We start from the raw sequence: 20572 nt of genomic DNA, 5'->3' as shown, positions 1-20572 counted from the left end.
TTTTGTCTTTGACTGGACTATTCTGACACATGAATACGATTTAATCCAAACCATTCCCTTGTATCCCAGGCTGGATGCTTAGGGAGGTTTCCCAGCTGGAAAGTGAATCTCTGTCGGGTCTTGTCTGCAGCATCTGACAGATTTTCTTTCAGCATTGCCTTGAATTTGGCTTCATACATCTTCCAAATCACTGACCAGCTTCACTGTCTCTGCTGATAAAAAAGATCCCCACAGCATGATGCTGCCACCACTGTTTCGTCATGGAGACGTTGTGTTTAAGGGGGTTTGTGGTGTTAGGTTTCCATATTTACCGCATCCTCTAAGTGGCTTGTAAACTGGAAATGGGACTAATGGTGGCTTACTTTTCACTTTTCCACAAGGAAGTGGAAGTACTGTCCTGTGACAGATTTTACCAACCTGAGCTGTGTATCCATGCAGCTCCTCCAGAGTTACCATGGGCCTCTTGACGGCTTCTCTTATTAATGCTCTTCTTGCCCAGCCTGTCATTTTAGGTGGACAGTCATGCCTTGGTAGGTTTGCACTTGTGCCATGCTCTTTCCATTCCAAGAGGATGGATCAAACAGACCTCTGCACAGCCATTTATGTTTTAAATAACTTCCACCTCACGTCTTTAGGTTTCTGTTGCTTTGCTGTCCCCCTGTGGTCAAAAGATAACATTGGTAAAATCCTTTCTGTATTTTACCTAAAATCAGGAAAAACACTGATCCAATATTATCCACAAAATGTTTACGGTATAACTTTAGCAAATCCAATTACTCTGGCATTCTTATTTGTAATTTTCTTCGTAAACGTCCCATGTTCTTCCCACAGTCAAAACCTTTTATTTACAAAGAATGATCACTAAACTTTAGAGGTTCTTGGAATTACATACTTGGAATAAAATACTGTACTCTGTAAATATCCAGTATTAAACAATGGTTGTATAGACATAACATTTACTTACTAAACTTTATATTCTCTGATTCTGAACACGTGACGACATCATTGCATCCTTTTTAAAAACATTCACTTTCAGATGACATGTTTACAATTGTACAAAAAGGTATTCGATCCTTTCCGGTTTTCCTCCTTTTTGGCTTTTTTGTAATGTTTCCAGTTGTTGAACTAAATTCTGGATCAAACAAAGATAATCTGTGTAAATACAAAAAACAGTTGTGAAATGATGAATATATTTATTAAGTGGAAATGCAATTGTCCCATTTTGTTAAATCATGACTTTACTGTAATTATTCAAAGTATTATACACATTAGGACTGTCTGGTAAGGGCGCAATGACCACTGCTTTAGCTGTAGTCATGTGTCAGTAGCAGCTCTGAAGTTTTAATGCTTTTCTCCCCTTATTTGGCTCTTTGAACGAAGTCAACATTGTTGAAAAAAAGTGTTTTCATTGTTCTGTAACATACAAAAGGTCACCATTCTGCTGGCAAAACACTTATTTTTATGTTCATATATTTTAGCGTAAACTTTAGCTACTTTATACAGAATCAATATGCTAATTGCACATATATATATATATATATATATATGTAATGTCTTTAAACTCGTGGGCGAGTTTCAGCTGACGCGCGTGTCTTTCCGTTAGCTGCAGTCTGCAGCCAGATTGAGGGAGAGTGGAAGTGGGGAACGTGTTTTTGGTCAGAGATTCCAGCTCCGACTCTTCCTCTTCCTCGGCTGAGCTGGATGTAGGCTAATGACATTTATTTTAAAAGTTCCAGAAACGTTCATACCAGCCTATGACTGTGTACAGTTCAGAGTCCATGTTCCATCCATGGCTGGGGTCCCAACACATACACCTCTGCTACAACAGGGTCTGCAAAAATTAAATAATCACATCGATGCAATTATGACATAACTCTGTATATCCTAAATATCAGCGATGGAAGAGTTAGCATCCACTAAATTGTTGGATGCATCCCTTTGGTGCAGGGATTGGATTAAGCTGACCTTTGATGACCTTGTTCTCCCACTGCGTGGGTTCTCTCCAGATACTCCACCTTCCTCCTACCATCCAAAAACATGACTGTTGGGCCACTTGGTCTCTCCAAATTGCCCTTAGGTATGAGTGTGAGCATGCATGGCTGTTTTTCCTGTGTTGCCCTGTGACAGACTGGTGACCTGTGCAGGATAGACACCAACCACTCCCCAAGTCTACAAGGAACAGCAGGTATTGAGAAAAGATCAATGGAAGGATGACTTTTATTGAACATACTACACAATGTACTCTGTAGAAATTCTTCAAAAAACAATTTAGACTACGTAATGCCCTTAGGGAACTCTTTGCTACGAATATTTTTTTAACGTCCAGTCAACCACTGGAAGTTAAAAAGTCAGCAGCAGGTTAACCATAAAACAGTGCAAACAACCCTGCATGTGCACACTTACACCTAAGGAGTCCCGAACCTTCCAATGTAAAGCAACCGTGCTACCAGCTGTGTCACCGTGCATCACCATCCTAAACTTTAACATCCATTGTGAACACAAATTCTTGACAAAATAATTTTGTGTAACTTTCCCCGCCAAAGTCTTTAACGCCACCAGGCTGAGTGGAATAATTGTACAGCAGACAACACAGTCCAAACATATGCATGTTAGGTGTATTGGAGGATTTAAACAGCCCTTTGAGTGAATTTTTTTCTAGCCTGTTTGTCTGTGTTGTCCATTAAGGGGCTTATAACCTGTTCAGGGTGTAAGCTGGAGGAAGACACCAGCTCCCCCACCCACACTCCTGCAACACTCTACTTCCCCTACTGGTGTTAACAGGTTTGTTACCTTAAAAGACTTGTAGTTTCTTAGTCTTCCAGAAGATGGAGGTGTTTGACACTGGCTTTTAAGACAAGTCTAGTTAGACCTCCTGTTCTGGCACATATCCGATCACAATAATCTTTCTTAGATCAGCACATGTGACACAAATGACCAGACCTCCCGATTCTGCCTCCCCCATGAAGAACTAACTGAAAGCTTTTATAGAAGGTAAGTAAGGCACATTTCTTGAATTATGATTCAGCATTTTTAAAAAGCCAACACGCATGGTTCTTCTGAAATAGATCAATATCATATTCGCGTGTTGTGGTTATTTGAAAGTCTAACGGTAAAAGCAAAAAAATAAAACGCAAATTACCAGCCGTCTAGGGGGAAAATAACAAAAGGCACCGCTGGGATTCGAACCCAGGATCTCCTGTTTACTAGACAGGCGCTTTAACCAACTAAGCCACGGCGCCACTGATGTCACGACTTGAAACACATGATATTTAGTAGCACTAAATGCTTCATGCGGAGAGGCTTCGTGTAAATGATTCAATCTTTCATCGGAACTTTGAACCCACCTGCACTAATTTGCTGACATCACTGTGCTTTTCTAACCAGCAAACTCACCTCATCTCAGTGGATGAAAGACTTCCGAGCAAACAATGCTAAAGACCACTATTAAAGCAACCTGAACGTCTGCACCTCAGTAGAGCCAAAGGCTGATCTCTACACCAAGTCATGCAAAACGAGCCCAGACCAACCTTTCTGTAATAAAAATCGTGTTTTTATTGGTCATAAGGAATATTGTAGTTTTCTTAAAAACAAAACTTTTTGGGTTTTTGTTTGTGTTGCTCTTTGCGATAATCGCCTAAATTAGGAGCGCACTTTAAATATGTTAGATTAGGAGTCTGCAACTTTTGCAACCTGAAGAGCCATTTTGGCACCTAGTCCAGCTAAATAAAACCCATTTAAAGCTGCAAATGTTACATGACTTTTTGAAAAAAATACAATTTTGATTCATATCTACAGTATGGGTGTATAGCTGGTCCAATGTTCTACAACAGGTGTTCTGTCCAAACAGCATACAAATCAGATTGGCATACCTTGCCTACATACACTGCTAAAAAAAATAAAGAGAACACTTAAACAACACAATATAACTCCAAGTAAATCAAACGTCTGTGAAATCAAACTGTCCACTTAGGAAGCAACACTGATTGATAATTAATTTCTCATGTTGTACAAATAGAATAGGGGGAAATCTTTGGCGATTAGCAAGAAACACTCAATAAAGGAGTGGTTCTGCAGGTGGGGACCACAGACCACTTCTCAGTATCTATGCTTTCTGGCTGATGTTTTGGTCACTTTTGAATGTTGGTGGTGCTTTCACACTCGTGGTAGCATGAGACGGATTCTACAACCCACACAAGTGGCTCAGGTAGTGCAGCTCATCCAGGATGGAACATCAATGTGAGCTGTGGCAAGAAGGTTCCCTGTGTCTGTCAGCGTAGTGTCCAGAACCTGGAGGCGCTACCAGGAGACAGGCCAGTACACCAGGAGACGTGGAGGAGGCTGTAGGAGGGCAACAACCCAGCAGCAGGACCGCTACCTCCACCTTTGTGCAAGGAGGAACAGGAGGAGCACTGCCAGAACCCTGCAAAATCACCTCCAGCAGGCCACAAATGTGTATGTGTCTGCACAAACGGTTAGAAACCGACTCCATGAAGATGGTATGAGGGCCCGACGTCCACAAATGTTGTGCTCACAGCCCAACACCATGCAGGACGCTTGGCATTTACCAGAGAACACCAGGATTGGCAAATTCACCACTGGTACCCTGTGGTCTTCACAGATGAAAGCAGGTTCACACTGAGAACATGTGACAGACGTGACAGAGTCTGGAGACACCGTGGAGAGAGATCTGCTGCCTGCAACATCCTTCAGCATGACTGGTTTGGCAGAGGGTCAGTAATGGTGTGGGGTGGCATTTCTTTCCATGTGCTCGCCAGAGGTAGCCTGACTGCCATTAGGTACCGAGATGAGATCCTCAGACCCCTTGTGAGACTATATGGTGGTGCGGTTGGCCCTGGGCTCCTCCTAATGCAGGACAATGCTAGACCTCAATGAAGACATTGAAGCTATGGAGCACATCTGGAACATCATGTCTCGCTCCATCCACCAACGTCACGTTGCACCACAGACTGTCCAGGAGTTGGTGGATGCTTTAGTCCAGGTCTGGGAGGAGATCCTTCAGGAGACCATCCACTGTCTCATCAGGAGGATGTCCAGGAGTTGTAGGGAGGTCATACAGACACATGGAGGCCACACACAATACTGAGCCTCATTTTGACTTGTTTTAAGGACATTACATCAAAGTTGGATCAGCCCCCCAAAGTTGCACTCAACACCCCAGCTTGGTCCGTAGGCCGAAACGACTGTCAGAGACCTCTCCCCGACCCGAAGGCGCAGGGATGGGACACTCTCACCCACTGGGGTAAACCCCAATGTGATACAGCTGAGCTGGGGGGTGACAAGCAAACCCACCCCAGCCCTTCGCCTCTCCCCACGTGCCACTGCAGAGTAAAAGAGAGTCCAGCCCCTCTCAAGGAGCTGGGTTCCAGAGCCCACGCTGTGCGTGGAGTTGAGCCCAACTATTTCTAGCAGATATCTCTCGACCTACCACACAAGCTCAGGCTCCTTCCCCCCGAGCAAAGTGACATTTCAAGTCCCTAGAGCCAGTTTAAGCATCCAGTGATTGGGTTGTAGAGGTCTCCCCCTTCATTTGCTGCCCGATCCTCTTTGCACCAGTCCCTCATGGTCCCACCTGCAGGTGGTGGGCCCACTGGAGAATGGCCTTGCTTCTCTTGTTCAGGCTTGGTCCGGAAAGGCCCTGTGAGGAGTAACCCGGCCGCCAGGCGCTCGCCAATGAGTCCCAACCCCACCGTACCGGGCAACATCACGCACCTTGTTTTAGTGGTCCTTATGAAGGTGTCTGAACTGTTCTTTGCCTGACCCTTCACTCAGACCCTGTTTGCTATGGGAGACTCTTACCAGGGACATTTAAACCCCGGAGAACATAGCCTCTAGGATCATTCGAGCACTCAAACCTCTCCACCACATTAAAGTGGCGGTTCAATTATTCAATTAAAAAAACTGCTAAAACCTGCATTGGTTATATCTTAATAAAAAAAAAAGTTTGTTCTTTTTCATATTTAGCCAGTTATTAAAAGCCATTGAGGAAGGTCCAAAGAGCCACTTTCGGCTCTGGAGCCGCAGGTTGCTGACCCGTGTTAGAGTATCACTTTATCTAAATGTCAGAAATCCTATGTTTCTATATTTACACTTCTAGAGAAGACCCCGTAAGTTGCTTGTGAATGCCCCAAGAGCAGATCTAAAGCGGAACTATGACAGCCAAAAAGTGTCCAATCAATGAAGGTGTTCAGAAAAATCTTTACAATTAGCTTGTAGTTACAATAAAAAAAATCTCATTTACAAGCTATAAAGAACATCATTTTCCAGTGAAAAGGCACCAAACGTGATATTTCAACAGTTTATTCAACAACTCCATAGACATTTCTTAGGAAGAGTGCTGCTTTACTCATTGTTTGGTAAGTGCAAGAACCAAAGCTTTTGACATGCACATGGTCTTAGCAAAAAAAAAAAAAAAAACTGACTACAGCATTTTTTTTCTCATTTCACTAATGATTTTTTCAAAAATCACACCAGGCTGTAGCAGCCGATACTGCTTTAATGATATACACAACCACATTTCTCTTGGAATTAAAATGTATAGGAAGAAAATGAACATAAAACAAAACAAACAAAAGTGTAAAAATCAGAAACGACACCTACAGATGTTGCTGACTAGATGAGTCCATGAATCAATGACAAATATTCATGATGTCACATTGTTCAGCTGCTTTGTCTGGTTAGTTCTTAAATTAATGTAAATACTTTCAAAACAAAAAGTCACACTCTGCAATCAAGAAGCTTTTGTTTCATCTTGTCTTCTGATGCTCTCATTAAATGAGAGGATCTGACAGAGGAGCATAAGGACAGGAGGGGAGATGAAGATAAGTGGGCGGGGCATCTTATTTCTATACATCTTCATGTTTATCTTGGTGCCGTGTAATAGTCTGGCTACCCCATCATGTGAGTTCCTCAGACAAAGATCAAATGATTCAGCACTTGAGTAAATAACATTAACAATTACAAGGTGCACAATGTTCTGTGTCTGAGGAACTACCAAGGCCTTTCAGATAGGAGATTACTGATGGGCACATTGCACGTCTGGTCCGCGGTGACCGCTTTCGTCGTCAGAGCTGTCGTTGTACGCCTCTCTGCGGCCGCCAGATGATGAGCCTTGGCTGGCATCATAATCCTGCAGGTCCACCTCCTCCGTGTCCCCGGTGATGATGGGTGGCTCCGACCGTGATGGCAGCATGTCCTCCAGCTCCTGCAGAGGGAAAACAGTGGTGAGAGGGCAGCTTTAAATAAGTTCATGGAGAAGAGCTGTTACACTTTCAAATCTAAAATAATGCTTTGAGGAACAAAACCTAGCTTGATAATCATGCAGGATTTTTTTTAATAACTATAAAATTTAATAGGAAATGTTTTCTTGTGAAGGTTATTTGATTAAGTACCAAAGAGGCACATCAGGATCTGATTGTTGCTAAGTGTCGAAACGATGGCTGACATCTGTTATTCTGGATATTTATGACATAATATAACTATTTGTGATGGTGGTCACTGCAATAATTAAATGTGGCATGCGATCCCGACAACTGAAACTCTCCATTAGCTTATAGCAACTATTTATGTTTTCACAAACAATTAGCAAAAACAAATGTTAAAACATGAGAAATGTGGCAGTTGTTTCACTGAATTTTGACTGAGTGTTTATTCAAGCTGTAATCCCTGAGAACAGCAGTCTGTCCCAAGTAAATGAATAATTAAATAGTACGGATATACAATATTAACTGGATTGTAATATTATTGCTCCTGACACTCTGAACTTTAGCCTCTCATTGCACTGCTATCTGTGTCTGGTGTGGGAACCTACTCCATCCAATAAGCTCAAGATACTATTGGCATCCAAACTGTGTGTATTAATGACAAACTAAAATAACCAATATTGCAATCCAAACAGTCCTTTACAATATTATTAATGTGTTAACTGATATTGTGTAGCACCATCTGCCAGCTAAATCCTCAGTAAATAAGGAGACATAAAATAGAAGAAAACAGCAGGCCACTCTTGTTTGGACAACTACGAAAGCAGCCGGGAAACGGCTTGGTGCATTACCGCCACCTTGTGGTAGTGTTTTAGTAGGGTATACAGTATGTACACAAAGCATCTGTAAGAAAATGACAGGAGTGACTTATCAAAACTAATCAGCCTCATAATTTGGCAACTATTAGATTACTTGAACAATAATTCCAATACTTTGTTTGAATATTGTGCTCTATTAATGTGGCTGAGATCAAATGCTATGTGGGACAGAAAAGGTTTAAATGAGTAAACTAACAATCAGAAATGATTCAAATTTAGAGGTAAAACTAAACAAAAAAAAAAAAAAAAGAAAAAGAAATCTATCAAAATTATGTTGGGGTCAACTTTGAACCCTTTGTTCCTGTGAGAGAAATGAAGGAGTTTAAGAACAAGATATCAGCGTCCAAATTCTGGTCCCCAAGACCCTGAAGGTTTGACCAGTTTGAATAGGTCACTAAACAGGCTACTGCTGACCCTAAATGCAGAACATAGTCGGGCTGTGAGCAGGGCAGATTCCAAACGCACTGCCCGCAGCTTCATAGTCGAGCACACCACTTTCCTATATTTCTGGTGACAAATTCCTACACTTTCTGCCATGGCGTCATTGGATGGGCAGGCATAATGAATTTGTCGTGTAGTCATGCTTAGGAGGTACTTCAGTCATCTGAATCAAATATGTATAGAAAAACAGTGTGGGGATTAGGGTTTTAATAATGACCAACACAGGAAACCCCAATAAACTAATCGTAAGAAATAAGAAGAGGATTTTCTGATTATTTCTAGCTCTCAAATATGACAAAGAATGATGTATTGATAAAAGATGAAATGGTCATACCAACAGTTTCTCTGGGCTGATCCAGTTGTTTTCAGGAAACTGGACATCAAACTTGACAAACAAATCTCCTTTCTCAAAAGGGTTTCTGTACTGTGGCATGCCCTCTCCCCGCACCACCCTGACTGAGCCTGGAACGAAAACAAGATTTAATATTCATGACACAGTAGAGGAACACATGTTAGAACCATGTCTGCATATTTAAACTTTTAGAAATACTGAAAATTGTCATTTATAGTTACACGACGCCACAGCTTTTTCCGATGTTCAACTGTAAACTTTTGGCCTCTCAAAACAGAGTTAAAAAACCTTTCAAAAGGTTTTAGCTAATCTTGCTTGCAGAGCAAGAACAAAAGAAGAGGTTAGAAACTGACCTGGTTCAATGACTTTTCCTGCAGGGTACTTGACAACAATCTGTCTTCCATCTAAATGCTTTAGCATAAACTGGAAGCCACACAGCGCCTCCACCAGCCCAATCTTATGGGTCATAAAGAGGTCGTTTCCTTCTCGTCTAAAAGTCTGAAAAACAGAAGACATGAAGGTGTCGTAAGCACAAAACCCACAGAAGCAGGTCTTTCTTTGGCACACATTAGCAGTGTCGTGCAGGAACATGCTTATGAGCAAAGCTCACGTTTGTGAACTTTGAACTGAACGACACCTCAGGAGAAACTCCCATGTGATCATGTTTTTTCACCAACCTCATGCTCTTTTTCCTGCAGAACAAGAACTATATCTCCAGGCTCAACGGCAGGTGCCTGATCAGCTTCTCCTCCAAAGGTAATTTTCTGCCCGTGCTTCATGCCTTTGTCTACGTGTACCTCTAGAATTTTCACCTCCTTCACAACCTTTTTGCCTTCACATTTTTTACACCGGTCTTTCTCGCTGATAACTTCACCTGGAGTGGATTAATTACACGGAAGAGACTTTAATCACGGTTCTAGGAAAAATGCTACAGTGTGAGCCATAGACTAAACTACAGAACTATCTCCCAGAATAAATGTACCACTGTGGTTCTCACCTTCACCATTACAATCAGTACACACAGACTGCATCTGTTGGACCATCCCTGGGGCCAGCTGTCTGATCATGATGCGCATGCCACGCCCTCTACACGGCGTACATTTCTGTACAGCGCCCGTCTTGCCTCCTTGTCTGCAGAGATGGATACGTCAATAAAAGAAGTTACTCGCAGACAGTAAGAACAGTAACAGTGGCTGAACAATGAATAACTTACCCATTGCAAGCGCTACACAGTACATTCTTGCTAAGTTGTAGTTTTGTTGTTTTCCCATTGTAAAGGTCATCCAGTGAGACTCTGAAGTGTAAGTGAGATATTTAGAAACCTTGTTGTAAAACAAGATACAACTAAATGATGTAAGTATATTTAACCCACTTGAGTGGATGGACCATGTCCTCGCCTCTCCTTCGACCCCCATTTCTGGAGCGGCTTCCTTGTCCACCCATGAAACTAAAGAGTCCACCACCAAAGATGTGGGAGAAGATGTCGTCCATCCCAGGGCCACCTCCGCCTCCTTCCCGCAAACCTTGTTCTCCATACCGATCGTACAGCTCCTTCTTTTCGGGGTTCGTTAGAACCTCATAAGCAAAGCTGATCTCTTTAAACTAGATAAAGAAAAATACATAAACACTTAGTAAATAATACAAGAACGTGATGAGATCAGTACCTCGAAATTCTCCATAAAGAAAAATACCAAATTAGGATCCATAATATACAGTATCTCACAAAAGTGAGTAAATATTTTATTATATATTTATTTATTATATATTTTCATGGGACAATGCCAGAAATATGATTCTTTGAGTGTCAGCAGTCAGTGTACAGCTTGTATAACAGTGTTAATCTGCTGTTCCCTCAAAATAACTCAACACAAAGCTGGGGTGGGGGGGTGGTTGTCAGTGCTCTGACCATACTGGAACCATGTCCTATGGTCTGATGAGACCAAAACAAACTTATTAAGTCAGGTAAGGAGCACCATGACAAGTGTGTTTTGCCTACAGTCAAACATGATGGTGGGAGTGTCATGGTTTGGGACTGCCTGAGTGCTGCCAGCTGTGGGGAATTACAGTTCACTGAGGGAACCATGAACGCCAACATGTACTGTGACATAATGAAGCAGAGAATGATGCCCTCCCTTTGGAAACAGGGCCACAGGGCAGTATTGCAACATGGTGGTGGATTTCAGCGGGGACAAGTGCCTCTCCCTCCCCTGCACATCAGAGGAGCAGCTGTGGAAGTGGTCCCCAGCTTCAGGTACCTGGGTGTGCACATATCCAATGACCTCACCTGGAGTGCCAACACTTCCCATCTGGTCAGGAAGGCTCACAAGCGTCTCTACTTCAAGATTCTTTATTGCCATTATGTCACCATAATGATATTTTACTGAGACCCGGCTCAAAAGATACACCTGTAGGTTATAGACACAAAGTTTAAAAACGCTTACAGAAAAAGAGAACATATGTACATAGAATATGGCATGTGCTGAAACAGTCTATGATGGGCTGGTGGTTTGATTGTCAGCAAGGATATTTCTACCACTGTGCGATGAAGAGTATCCTCTGCACCTGAATCACTGTATGGCACAGCAGCTGCACTGCTGCTAAGAGGAAGCCTCTGCAGAGAGTAGTAAAGGCTGCACAGAGGACTGTGGGGAGCAGTCTTCCCACCACCTCTGAACTCTACACATCATGATGTAGGGGGAGGGCCCTCTGCATCATGATGGACTCCACCCATCCTGCACACAGACAGTTTCAGCACCTCCTCTCAGGCAGGCAACTGAGGAGCATTCAGAGCAAGACCACCAGGCTCAGAAACAGCTTCTTTCCTGAAGCTGTCAGACTGCTGAACTCGAACCACTCTGTAGACTCTCATTTCATTCTGCCCCTCTCTCTCCCTCTCTTTCTTCACTACACACTGACTTGCAGTTAACACTTCACCCACCAAAGTTATTATATATATATATATATATATATATATATATATATATATATATATATATATATATATATATATATATATATATATATACACATATACATATAGCTCTTCTCCGCTTATATTTTCACAGATTGTTGTTTATAAGATTTAGCTTTGAACGTTTGAACTTCGTTTTCGTTTTACTTAAGTATTAGGCTTCTTAACCGGGACCTGAGTTCGAACTTCGTACCTTAACAAGTCAATGTAATGTGAGCTGGCATGAGAATAAAAATCCTTGAATAACAACTCCAAACATCTCCAAGGGCCTTGCAAGAGGGTAAAGGTGATGCCCTCCACTGCTCACTTACCTTCTTCAAGTGATTATCGGTTGCAGACAAAGCACTCAAAGAATACTGTACAGGTCCTTCTCAAAATATTAGCATATTGTGATAAAGTTCATTATTTTCCATAATGTCATGATGAAAATTTAACATTCATATATTTTAGATTCATTGCACATTAACTGAAATATTTCAGGTCTTTTATTGTCTTAATACGGATGATTTTGGCATACAGCTCATGAAAACCCAAAATTCCTATCTCACAAAATTAGCATATCATTAAAAGGGTCTCTAAACGAGCTATGAACCTAATCATCTGAATCAACGAGTTAACTCTAAACACCTGCAAAAGATTCCTGAGGCCTTTAAAACTCCCAGCCTGGTTCATCACTCAAAACCCCAATCATGGGTAAGACTGCCGACCTGACTGCTGTCCAGAAGGCCACTATTGACACCCTCAAGCAAGAGGGTAAGACACAGAAAGAAATTTCTGAACGAATAGGCTGTTCCCAGAGTGCTGTATCAAGGCACCTCAGTGGGAAGTCTGTGGGAAGGAAAAAGTGTGGCAGAAAACGCTGCACAACGAGAAGAGGTGACCGGACCCTGAGGAAGATTGTGGAGAAGGGCCGATTCCAGACCTTGGGGGACCTGCGGAAGCAGTGGACTGAGTCTGGAGTAGAAACATCCAGAGCCACCGTGCACAGGCGTGTGCAGGAAATGGGCTACAGGTGCCGCATTCCCCAGACCTGGGCTACAGAGAAGCAGCACTGGACTGTTGCTCAGTGGTCCAAAGTACTTTTTTGGATGAAAGCAAATTCTGCATGTCATTCGGAAATCAAGGTGCCAGAGTCTGGAGGAAGATTGGGGAGAAGGAAATGTCAAAATGCCAGAAGTCCAGTGTCAAGTACCCACAGTCAGTGATGGTCTGGGGTGCCGTGTCAGCTGCTGGTGTTGGTCCACTGTGTTTTATCAAGGGCAGGGTCAATGCAGCTAGCTATCAGGAGATTTTGGAGCACTTCATGCTTCCATCTGCTGAAAAGCTTTATGGAGATGAAGATTTCATTTTTCAGCACGACCTGGCACCTGCTCACAGTGCCAAAACCACTGGTAAATGGTTTACTGACCATGGTATCACTGTGCTCAATTGGCCTGCCAACTCTCCTGACCTGAACCCCATAGAGAATCTGTGGGATATTGTGAAGAGAACGTTGAGAGACTCAAGACCCAACACTCTGGATGAGCTAAAGGCCGCTATCGAAGCATCCTGGGCCTCCATAAGACCTCAGCAGTGCCACAGGCTGATTGCCTCCATGCCACGCCGCATTGAAGCAGTCATTTCTGCCAAAGGATTTCCGACCAAGTATTGAGTGCATAACTGTACATGATTATTTGAAGGTTGACGTTTTTTGTCTTAAAAACACTTTTCTTTTATTGGTCGATGAAATATGCTAATTTTGTGAGATAGGAATTTTGGGTTTTCATGAGCTGTATGCCAAAATCATCCGTATTAAGACAATAAAAGACCTGAAATATTTCAGTTAGTGTGCAATGAATCTAAAATATATGAATGTTAAATTTTCATCATTACATTATGGAAAATAATGAACTTTATCACAATATGCTAATATTTTGAGAAGGACCTGTATAGTCTTGGTTTGGTCATTTAGAAATAGCTTTGCTTTAGATGGTTAAAACTCCCTCAGATTAAAACATTTTACATTAATAATCTACACTAAGCCCAAATCTAGCCACAGCTAAAAGAGGCAAGTTACTTGTGGTTCTCTGACTAGTGTTACTGTGGCTGTTTTTGGATGCTGTTGTTTTCTGCATCCAAAATGGAGAAAAAATAAACTTGTTCTGAGTGAGCCTGGGAAGCAGAGTTGAGGAAAAACTCTTCAAAGGAATCTCACTTTAAAGAACAAAGACAGCTTGCTGGCTGAGTCGCCCTAACCAGGTTATCTTTGTAGTTTTGGTCTATAACAAAAAAAGTCAGACAAAATGTGTCGTCGACAGTGAGATGTTTGGTGACGACATCAGTTTGTACCCAGCAAAGGGATACATTGTACACAACTGTCATTTCAAAGTGTTTTTTACACTCTGTTCATAATCTACCGTAAGAAAATGTGGTTATCTCGACACCAATATTCATCACCAGGAGGTCGCTTAGAGTTATTTTGATTTGATTTAATCTGCCTTAATCCATAAGAGTCAGTTGGCCCAAATGAGCAAAAGAATCAAAATAAGAAAAGGATGGTATATGAAATCTGTAGAGAATGATATCCAAGTAAATTATAAGTGTGATTTGGGTGTTTGTATGATCATCTCTCAAATTCCTAAAAATACTAAAGGAATAAATACACGATAGTTTAAAATACAAGTACAGCTCAAAATGAATTTTTGTCACTCAATTCAGAAATTGAAACTCATTACTTGGATTTATTGAATATAGCGTGAACAATGTCAAGCCTTTACTTCTAATCATTTTGATGATTGTGGCTTACACAGAATGAAAACCCAAAATTCAGTGTCTGAGAAAATTTGAATATTGTGAAAAAGTTAAATATTGAAAACTCAAATTATTTGTCACACTCAAACTTAGCTAATTAACTCAAAACACCTGAAAAGGTTTCCAGAGCCTCGATATGGTCTCTCTGTGTGGGTTATGGACAGATGTCCAGTCAGCAGTTATTCACACCCTCCACAAGGAAGATAAGTCACAACGGTCCTTGCTACAGAAGTGGTTGTTCACAGGGTGCTGTATCCATGCAGATTCATAGACAGTAGAGTGGAAGGAAAAAGTGTGGTAGGAAAAGGTGCACCACAAGCAACAATAACCTGCAGCCTTAAGGATTGTAAAGCAAAATATATTCAAGAAATTAGGGGAACTTCACAAGGAGTGGACTGAGGCTGGAGTCAGAGAATCAAGAGGCACTACGCAGACGAATCTACACATGGGCTATGAATGTCACATTCCTCATGTCAAGCCACTCCTGACACAGAGACAACACTAAAAGTGTCTCACCTAGACTAAAGAGAAGAAGAACTGGACTGTAGCTCAGTGGTCCAAAGTCCTGATTTCAGATTAAAGTAAATTCTGCATTTCATCTGGAAATCAAGGTCCCAGAGCCTGGAGGAAGAGTGGAGAGGCACAGAATCCACGCTGTAGTTCAGTGTGACGTTTCCACAGTCAGTGATGATTTAGGGTACCATGTCATCTGCTGGTGTAGGTCCACTGAGTTTTCTGAAATCCACAATCAATGCAGCTATCTACCAGGAAACTTCAGAGCACTTCATGCTTCCTTCTGCTGACAAGCTTTGTGGAGATGCTGATTTCCTTTTCCAGCAGGACTGCAGGGAGGAAGATGAGAAACACCAGACCCAACAACAGAGGACATGGAGGCTGCAACCTGTGCTTCCATAACCCTTCAGCAGGAGCACAAGCTGATCGCCTCCATTGATGCAGTAAATCATGCAAAAAGAAGCCCAACCAAGTATTCAGTGCATAGATAGGAACATATTTTTCAGAAGTCTGACATTTGTATAAATCCTTTATTTTATTGATCTTAATATTTTAATTTTCTGAGACACTGATTTTTGGAATTGCTGGGCAATTCGGACTTTCAAATCCCTCCAAACATTTTCGATTGGGTTCAGGTCTGGAGACTGGCTAGACCACTCCAGGACCTTGAGATGCTTCTTATGGAGCCATTCCTTAGTTGCCCTGGCTGTGTGCCTCTAGTCATTGTCCTGCTGGAAGACCCAGCCACGAACCATCTTCAATGCCCTTACTGAGGGCAGGTTGTTGGCTAAGATCTCCTAATACATGGGCCCATCCATCGTCTCCTCAATACGGTGCAGTCGTCCTGTCCCCTTTGCAGAAAAGCATGCCCAAAGAATGATGTTTTCATCTCCATGCTTCACGGTAGGGATGGTGTTCTTAGGGTTGTTCTCATCCTTCTTCTTCCGCCAAACATGGCGAGTAGAGTTTAGACGAAAAAGCTCTATTTTTGTCTCAGACCACATGACCTTCTCCCAATACTCTTCTGGACCATCAAGATGGTCAATGGCAAACTTCAGACAGGCCTGGACATGTGCTGGGTTGAGCAGGGGGACCTTGGATTTGAATCCATGGCAGCATAGTATGTTACTAATGGGCTTCTTTGAGACTGTGATCCCAGCTCTCTTCAGGTCATTGACTAGATCCTGCCGTGTAGTTCTGGCTTGATCACCTCACCTTCCTCATGATCATTGATGCACCACGAGGTGAGATCTTGCATGGAGCACCAGATCGAGGGAGATTGACTATCATCTTGAACTTCTTCCATTTTCTTATAATTGCGCCAACAGTTGTTGCCTTCTCACCGAGCTGCTTGGCTATTTTCCTGCAGCCCATCCCAGCCTAGTTAGTACAGGTCAACTATTTTATCCCTTATGTCCTTACAGCTCTCTGGTCTTGGCCATTGTAGAGAGGTTGGAGTTTGTTTGATTGAGTGTGTGGACAGGTGTGTTTTATACAGATAACGAGTTCAAATAGGTGCAGTTAATACAGGTAATCAGTGGAGAATGGGAGGGCTTCTTAAAGAAGATCTAAGAGGCCCATGAGAGCCAGGATTCTTACTGGATGTCAGGTGATCAAATACTGATGTCAATAAAATGCAAATTAATTACTTAAAAATCACAGTGTGATTTTCTGGATTTTGTTTTAGATTCAGTCACTCACAGTTAAAGAGAACCTATGATAGCAATTATAGAGCTCTACGTGCTTTGCAAGTGGGACAACCTGCAAAATCAGCAGTGTATCAAATACTGGTTCTCCCCGCTGTATATAAGAGTTTCACTTTCTGAAATAATTGACAAAAACCCCCCCGAAACTTTCATGATATTCTATATATATATATTTTTTTTGCCGTGTTGTTTTACATGAGTGCGGAAAGACTGTCCTCTCAAGTAAGGAAGGAATCCATCAAGTGTTTACCTTGTCACCAGCATCTGGGTTCTTGTCAGGGTGATACTCTTTTGCCAGTTTCCGGTATGCCTGGAACGACAAAGACAAAATAGCTTCTTTCCCATTGCGTTTACTGTTCACACTTCATAAACTGTGTGACCTTTCCATAACCAAGGAACACCTGAAGGAAGCTGGCTCACGGTTTACGCAGTCACTGCTGCTTGCATAGACACCCAAATGTTTCAGCCGGCGAACCTGAAGCTACATCCACGGTAATATGCTTTCAGAACAACTATCCGTTTCTTTACCAGTTAAGAACAGCGTAATTTGTTGATCGGCTTTTATTTACTTAATTACACAATGATTCACCGTTTAGTTAAAAAAAGGGACCTGACAACTTTATTGCTAACGAAAACCAGAACTTGCTAATTAGCCTCCCATGCTAACACCTAAAACACAGCTCTACTGTGGTGGCAACAGGTACATTTACTAACAAAATATACATAAGAATAAGTGATAGAACAACTTGGCAACATTTACGCGATAACTGAATGTTCAAAGCCGGAAACAAACATCTTCGTCATAGCCATGCTAGTTAGCTTGCATGTAGGAACGCTTTTGCCATGACATATCACGCCAGCGGATCGGAGCTCTGTCACATGTTAAGAAATTTATCTCAGTGCACAATAAGAAGTGACTCCAAAGCTAGTAATTGGTTAATCAGTTAATTAAGATACGTCATTAAGCTATAAGCTGCTGTCCCGCTGGTTAACCCCAAAACTAAGAGATAAACTTATTGAAACAAAACAACAGCTCTTATTACACCCCTAATATAGTCTATACTAGTGCAGTGTTAAAGTGTATAACCCTTGAGGGAACAAAGTAGCAAATGATTATTACAGTGTTTTAACAAACTGTGGTAACTAAAACGCCACCGATATTTAAGCTAAGGCTAACGTGAGGTCAACAGTTCCATCAGCACAAGAAACACAAAAGTTTACATATTACAGCTTTAGACTAAATGGCTCAGCTCTCTAACGACTACTACAATCAGCCTGGATGCAACTAAATGTTTACTTATCTGCCCGGAATTTAAAGAATATATAATGGTTAAAGGTTATAGCCGCATCGTCATATTTAACACGCTAGCAACTTTAGCATGCTAGGCTACTTCCCAGCTACAATTAGCTTAGCAAACCATTTCCTGAATCAAGAAATTATTATTTTTTTAGTCAAAATTTTACCGCGTAGCTGTTTCTTTTTCGTCTATTATGGGTTTTTATGCTTAATTACCTTCTTCAGCTCATTTTCAGTTGCGGACGGTGAAACTCCAAGAATGTCATAGAGTCTTGTATCGGCAACATTGGCCATGGTGGTGTTGTGGATGTTGCTTCTACACGGAGGAGGATGGACAAAGAGACGGAGCCGGTGGAAAATGTTTTGCCCGAATTGTGCGTCAGTTTCCGGGATGTTGAAGTGTCTTTGTGTACACTGCTGCCCCCCTACGGCCAGAGTGCATCATGACAGCTTAGGTGCCACATTATGAGACAAAATTCCTGGAAGCCACAAATAACGAGCAAAAAACAAGAGATTTTTACAGGTGTCAAATTTATTTCTACAAATAAGCCCTATGGTTATTTCTTGTTTGTTTTTATTTTAATTTCAATGGAGTGAAATATTTTTGTTTTCAGTTACCTTACTCTAAATTTAATTCACATTGGGTAATGATCAGTCACAATGTGCAAGAGGCTGATGCATAGTCATGTTTTCTTTGGGATCTGTTCAATAAATATGTATATTCTGTTCTAGACTCATTTTATATGCAGCATAATTGACACCTTCCAATTAACAGAGCTTTTAAGTGTGAAAAGCCTCCAAAGAAGGTGGGTGGAGTAAAATCCAGCTTATACTGATCATCAATAGTATTACTGTTATAAACAGTATTTAAGGATATTTTCATAACACTTAACCCAATCAGACTGTAAAATGACTTCTAAATAATGTTTTTCTGCTTCATCCAGTTTTGTGGCTAAATTCATTGATCCATTGTCTTTATCCGCATATCCTTGCAGATTTGCGGTGGTTGCTGGGGGTGGGGTTGGTGCCTATTTTCAGTGGTCATTGGGCAAGATTGCCAGTCCATTACATTGCAATGCAAAGACTCACAGGAAAAAAAAACCATGTTTGTAAAAACTCACAACTAAGGAACATTTACAAATCTCAATTAGTCTAACATGCATGTCTTTGGATGTTGGAATGAAGACATCCAAAGACAAGACATCTATCTGGGAGTACCCAGATAGATCCAACAAATGCACAGGAAGAACATGCAAACCTCACACGGTGGCATACAACTAAATATAAAACTCTCCCAAGTAAACATCTGTAGCTCTGAAAGCATTTGTCTGGACTTTCAACTAATAACAGGCAGACATTTCAAGAAATTTGCCAGTAGTTGAAAATCAAGTTGCTGAAAATCAACAAGTTTGAATCCTCTGTGAAACTATGCACAAATTACAAAAACAACGCTTCATTTCAAATTCCACAGACTCACTTCCTCACTGTTAAAGTCCATGACTGTATCCAAGTTAGAAAAAGACTGAACAAGCATGGCCTGGGAGGGTGAAGAAAGAGTGAAACAAAAGAGCAAAGCTCTTAACTTCCCAGTCCCTCGATGTTCCAGTTCTTACCTGTGGTCAATGAATATGGATCATCACTGAAGAACAAAATTCCAGATGGCACGAATGAGCTTGAGATAAGTATGCCTTCTGGGTGCTGCCCTTTGAAGCTTGTTCTGGACACATCCCACTGGGAGGAGACCCTAGGGGTGACTCAGAGCTTGCTAAAGGAACTGAATATCTTTTCTGGCCCAGGAGTGCCATTGGGAGTGCTAAAGTCTGTTTCCTTCCTAGACCTGTTACCTGTGGGTGGATGGATGGATGAAAGGATGGATGGATGGATGGATGCATGGATGGATGGATGGATGGATGGATGGATGCATGGATGGATGGATGGATGGATGCATGGATGGATGGATGGATGCATGGATGGATGGATGGATGGATGGATGGATGCATGGATGGATGGATGGATGCATGGATGGATGGATGGATGGATGGATGCATGGATGGATGGATGGATGGATGGATGGATGGATGGATGGATGCACGGATGGATGGATGCAGGGATGGATGGATGGATGGATGGATGCATGGATGGATGGATGGATGGATGGATGGATGGATGGATGGATGGATGGATGAAAGGATGGATGGATGGATGGATGCATGGATGGATGGATGGATGGATGGATGGATGCATGGATGGATGGATGGATGCATGGATGGATGGATGGATGGATGCATGGATGGATGGATGGATGGATGGATGGATGCATGGATGGATGGATGGATGGATGGATGCATGGATGGATGGATGGATGGATGGATGGATGGATGGATGGATGCACGGATGGATGGAT

The 20572-nt window shown here is 41.9% G+C and overlaps 1 protein-coding gene and 1 non-coding gene across 2 annotated transcripts; both read right to left on the bottom strand.

The window, feature by feature from the left end:
- Positions 1-3165: 3165 nt before the first annotated feature.
- Positions 3166-3239, bottom strand: trnat-agu. The gene has a single exon. It is a non-coding gene; the product is annotated as a tRNA-Thr (tRNA).
- Positions 3240-6302: 3063 nt separating this feature from the next.
- Positions 6303-18573, bottom strand: dnaja2a (DnaJ heat shock protein family (Hsp40) member A2a). The gene is made up of 9 exons (XM_047363745.1): positions 18385-18573; positions 17122-17181; positions 10264-10493; positions 10105-10185; positions 9889-10022; positions 9569-9765; positions 9245-9389; positions 8874-9001; positions 6303-7222 (listed from the first exon to the last, which is right to left on the bottom strand). Exons 1-9 carry the CDS (start codon positions 18460-18462, stop codon positions 7034-7036), a joined length of 1242 nt encoding a protein of 413 aa, XP_047219701.1. The 5' UTR covers positions 18463-18573; the 3' UTR covers positions 6303-7033.
- Between the last annotated feature and the right edge of the window lie 1999 nt (positions 18574-20572).

The sequence above is a fragment of the Girardinichthys multiradiatus genome, chromosome 4, assembly GCF_021462225.1.
Source record: "Girardinichthys multiradiatus isolate DD_20200921_A chromosome 4, DD_fGirMul_XY1, whole genome shotgun sequence".
NCBI lineage: Eukaryota > Metazoa > Chordata > Actinopteri > Cyprinodontiformes > Goodeidae > Girardinichthys > Girardinichthys multiradiatus.
This window is presented reverse-complemented; position numbering and strand designations above follow the sequence as displayed.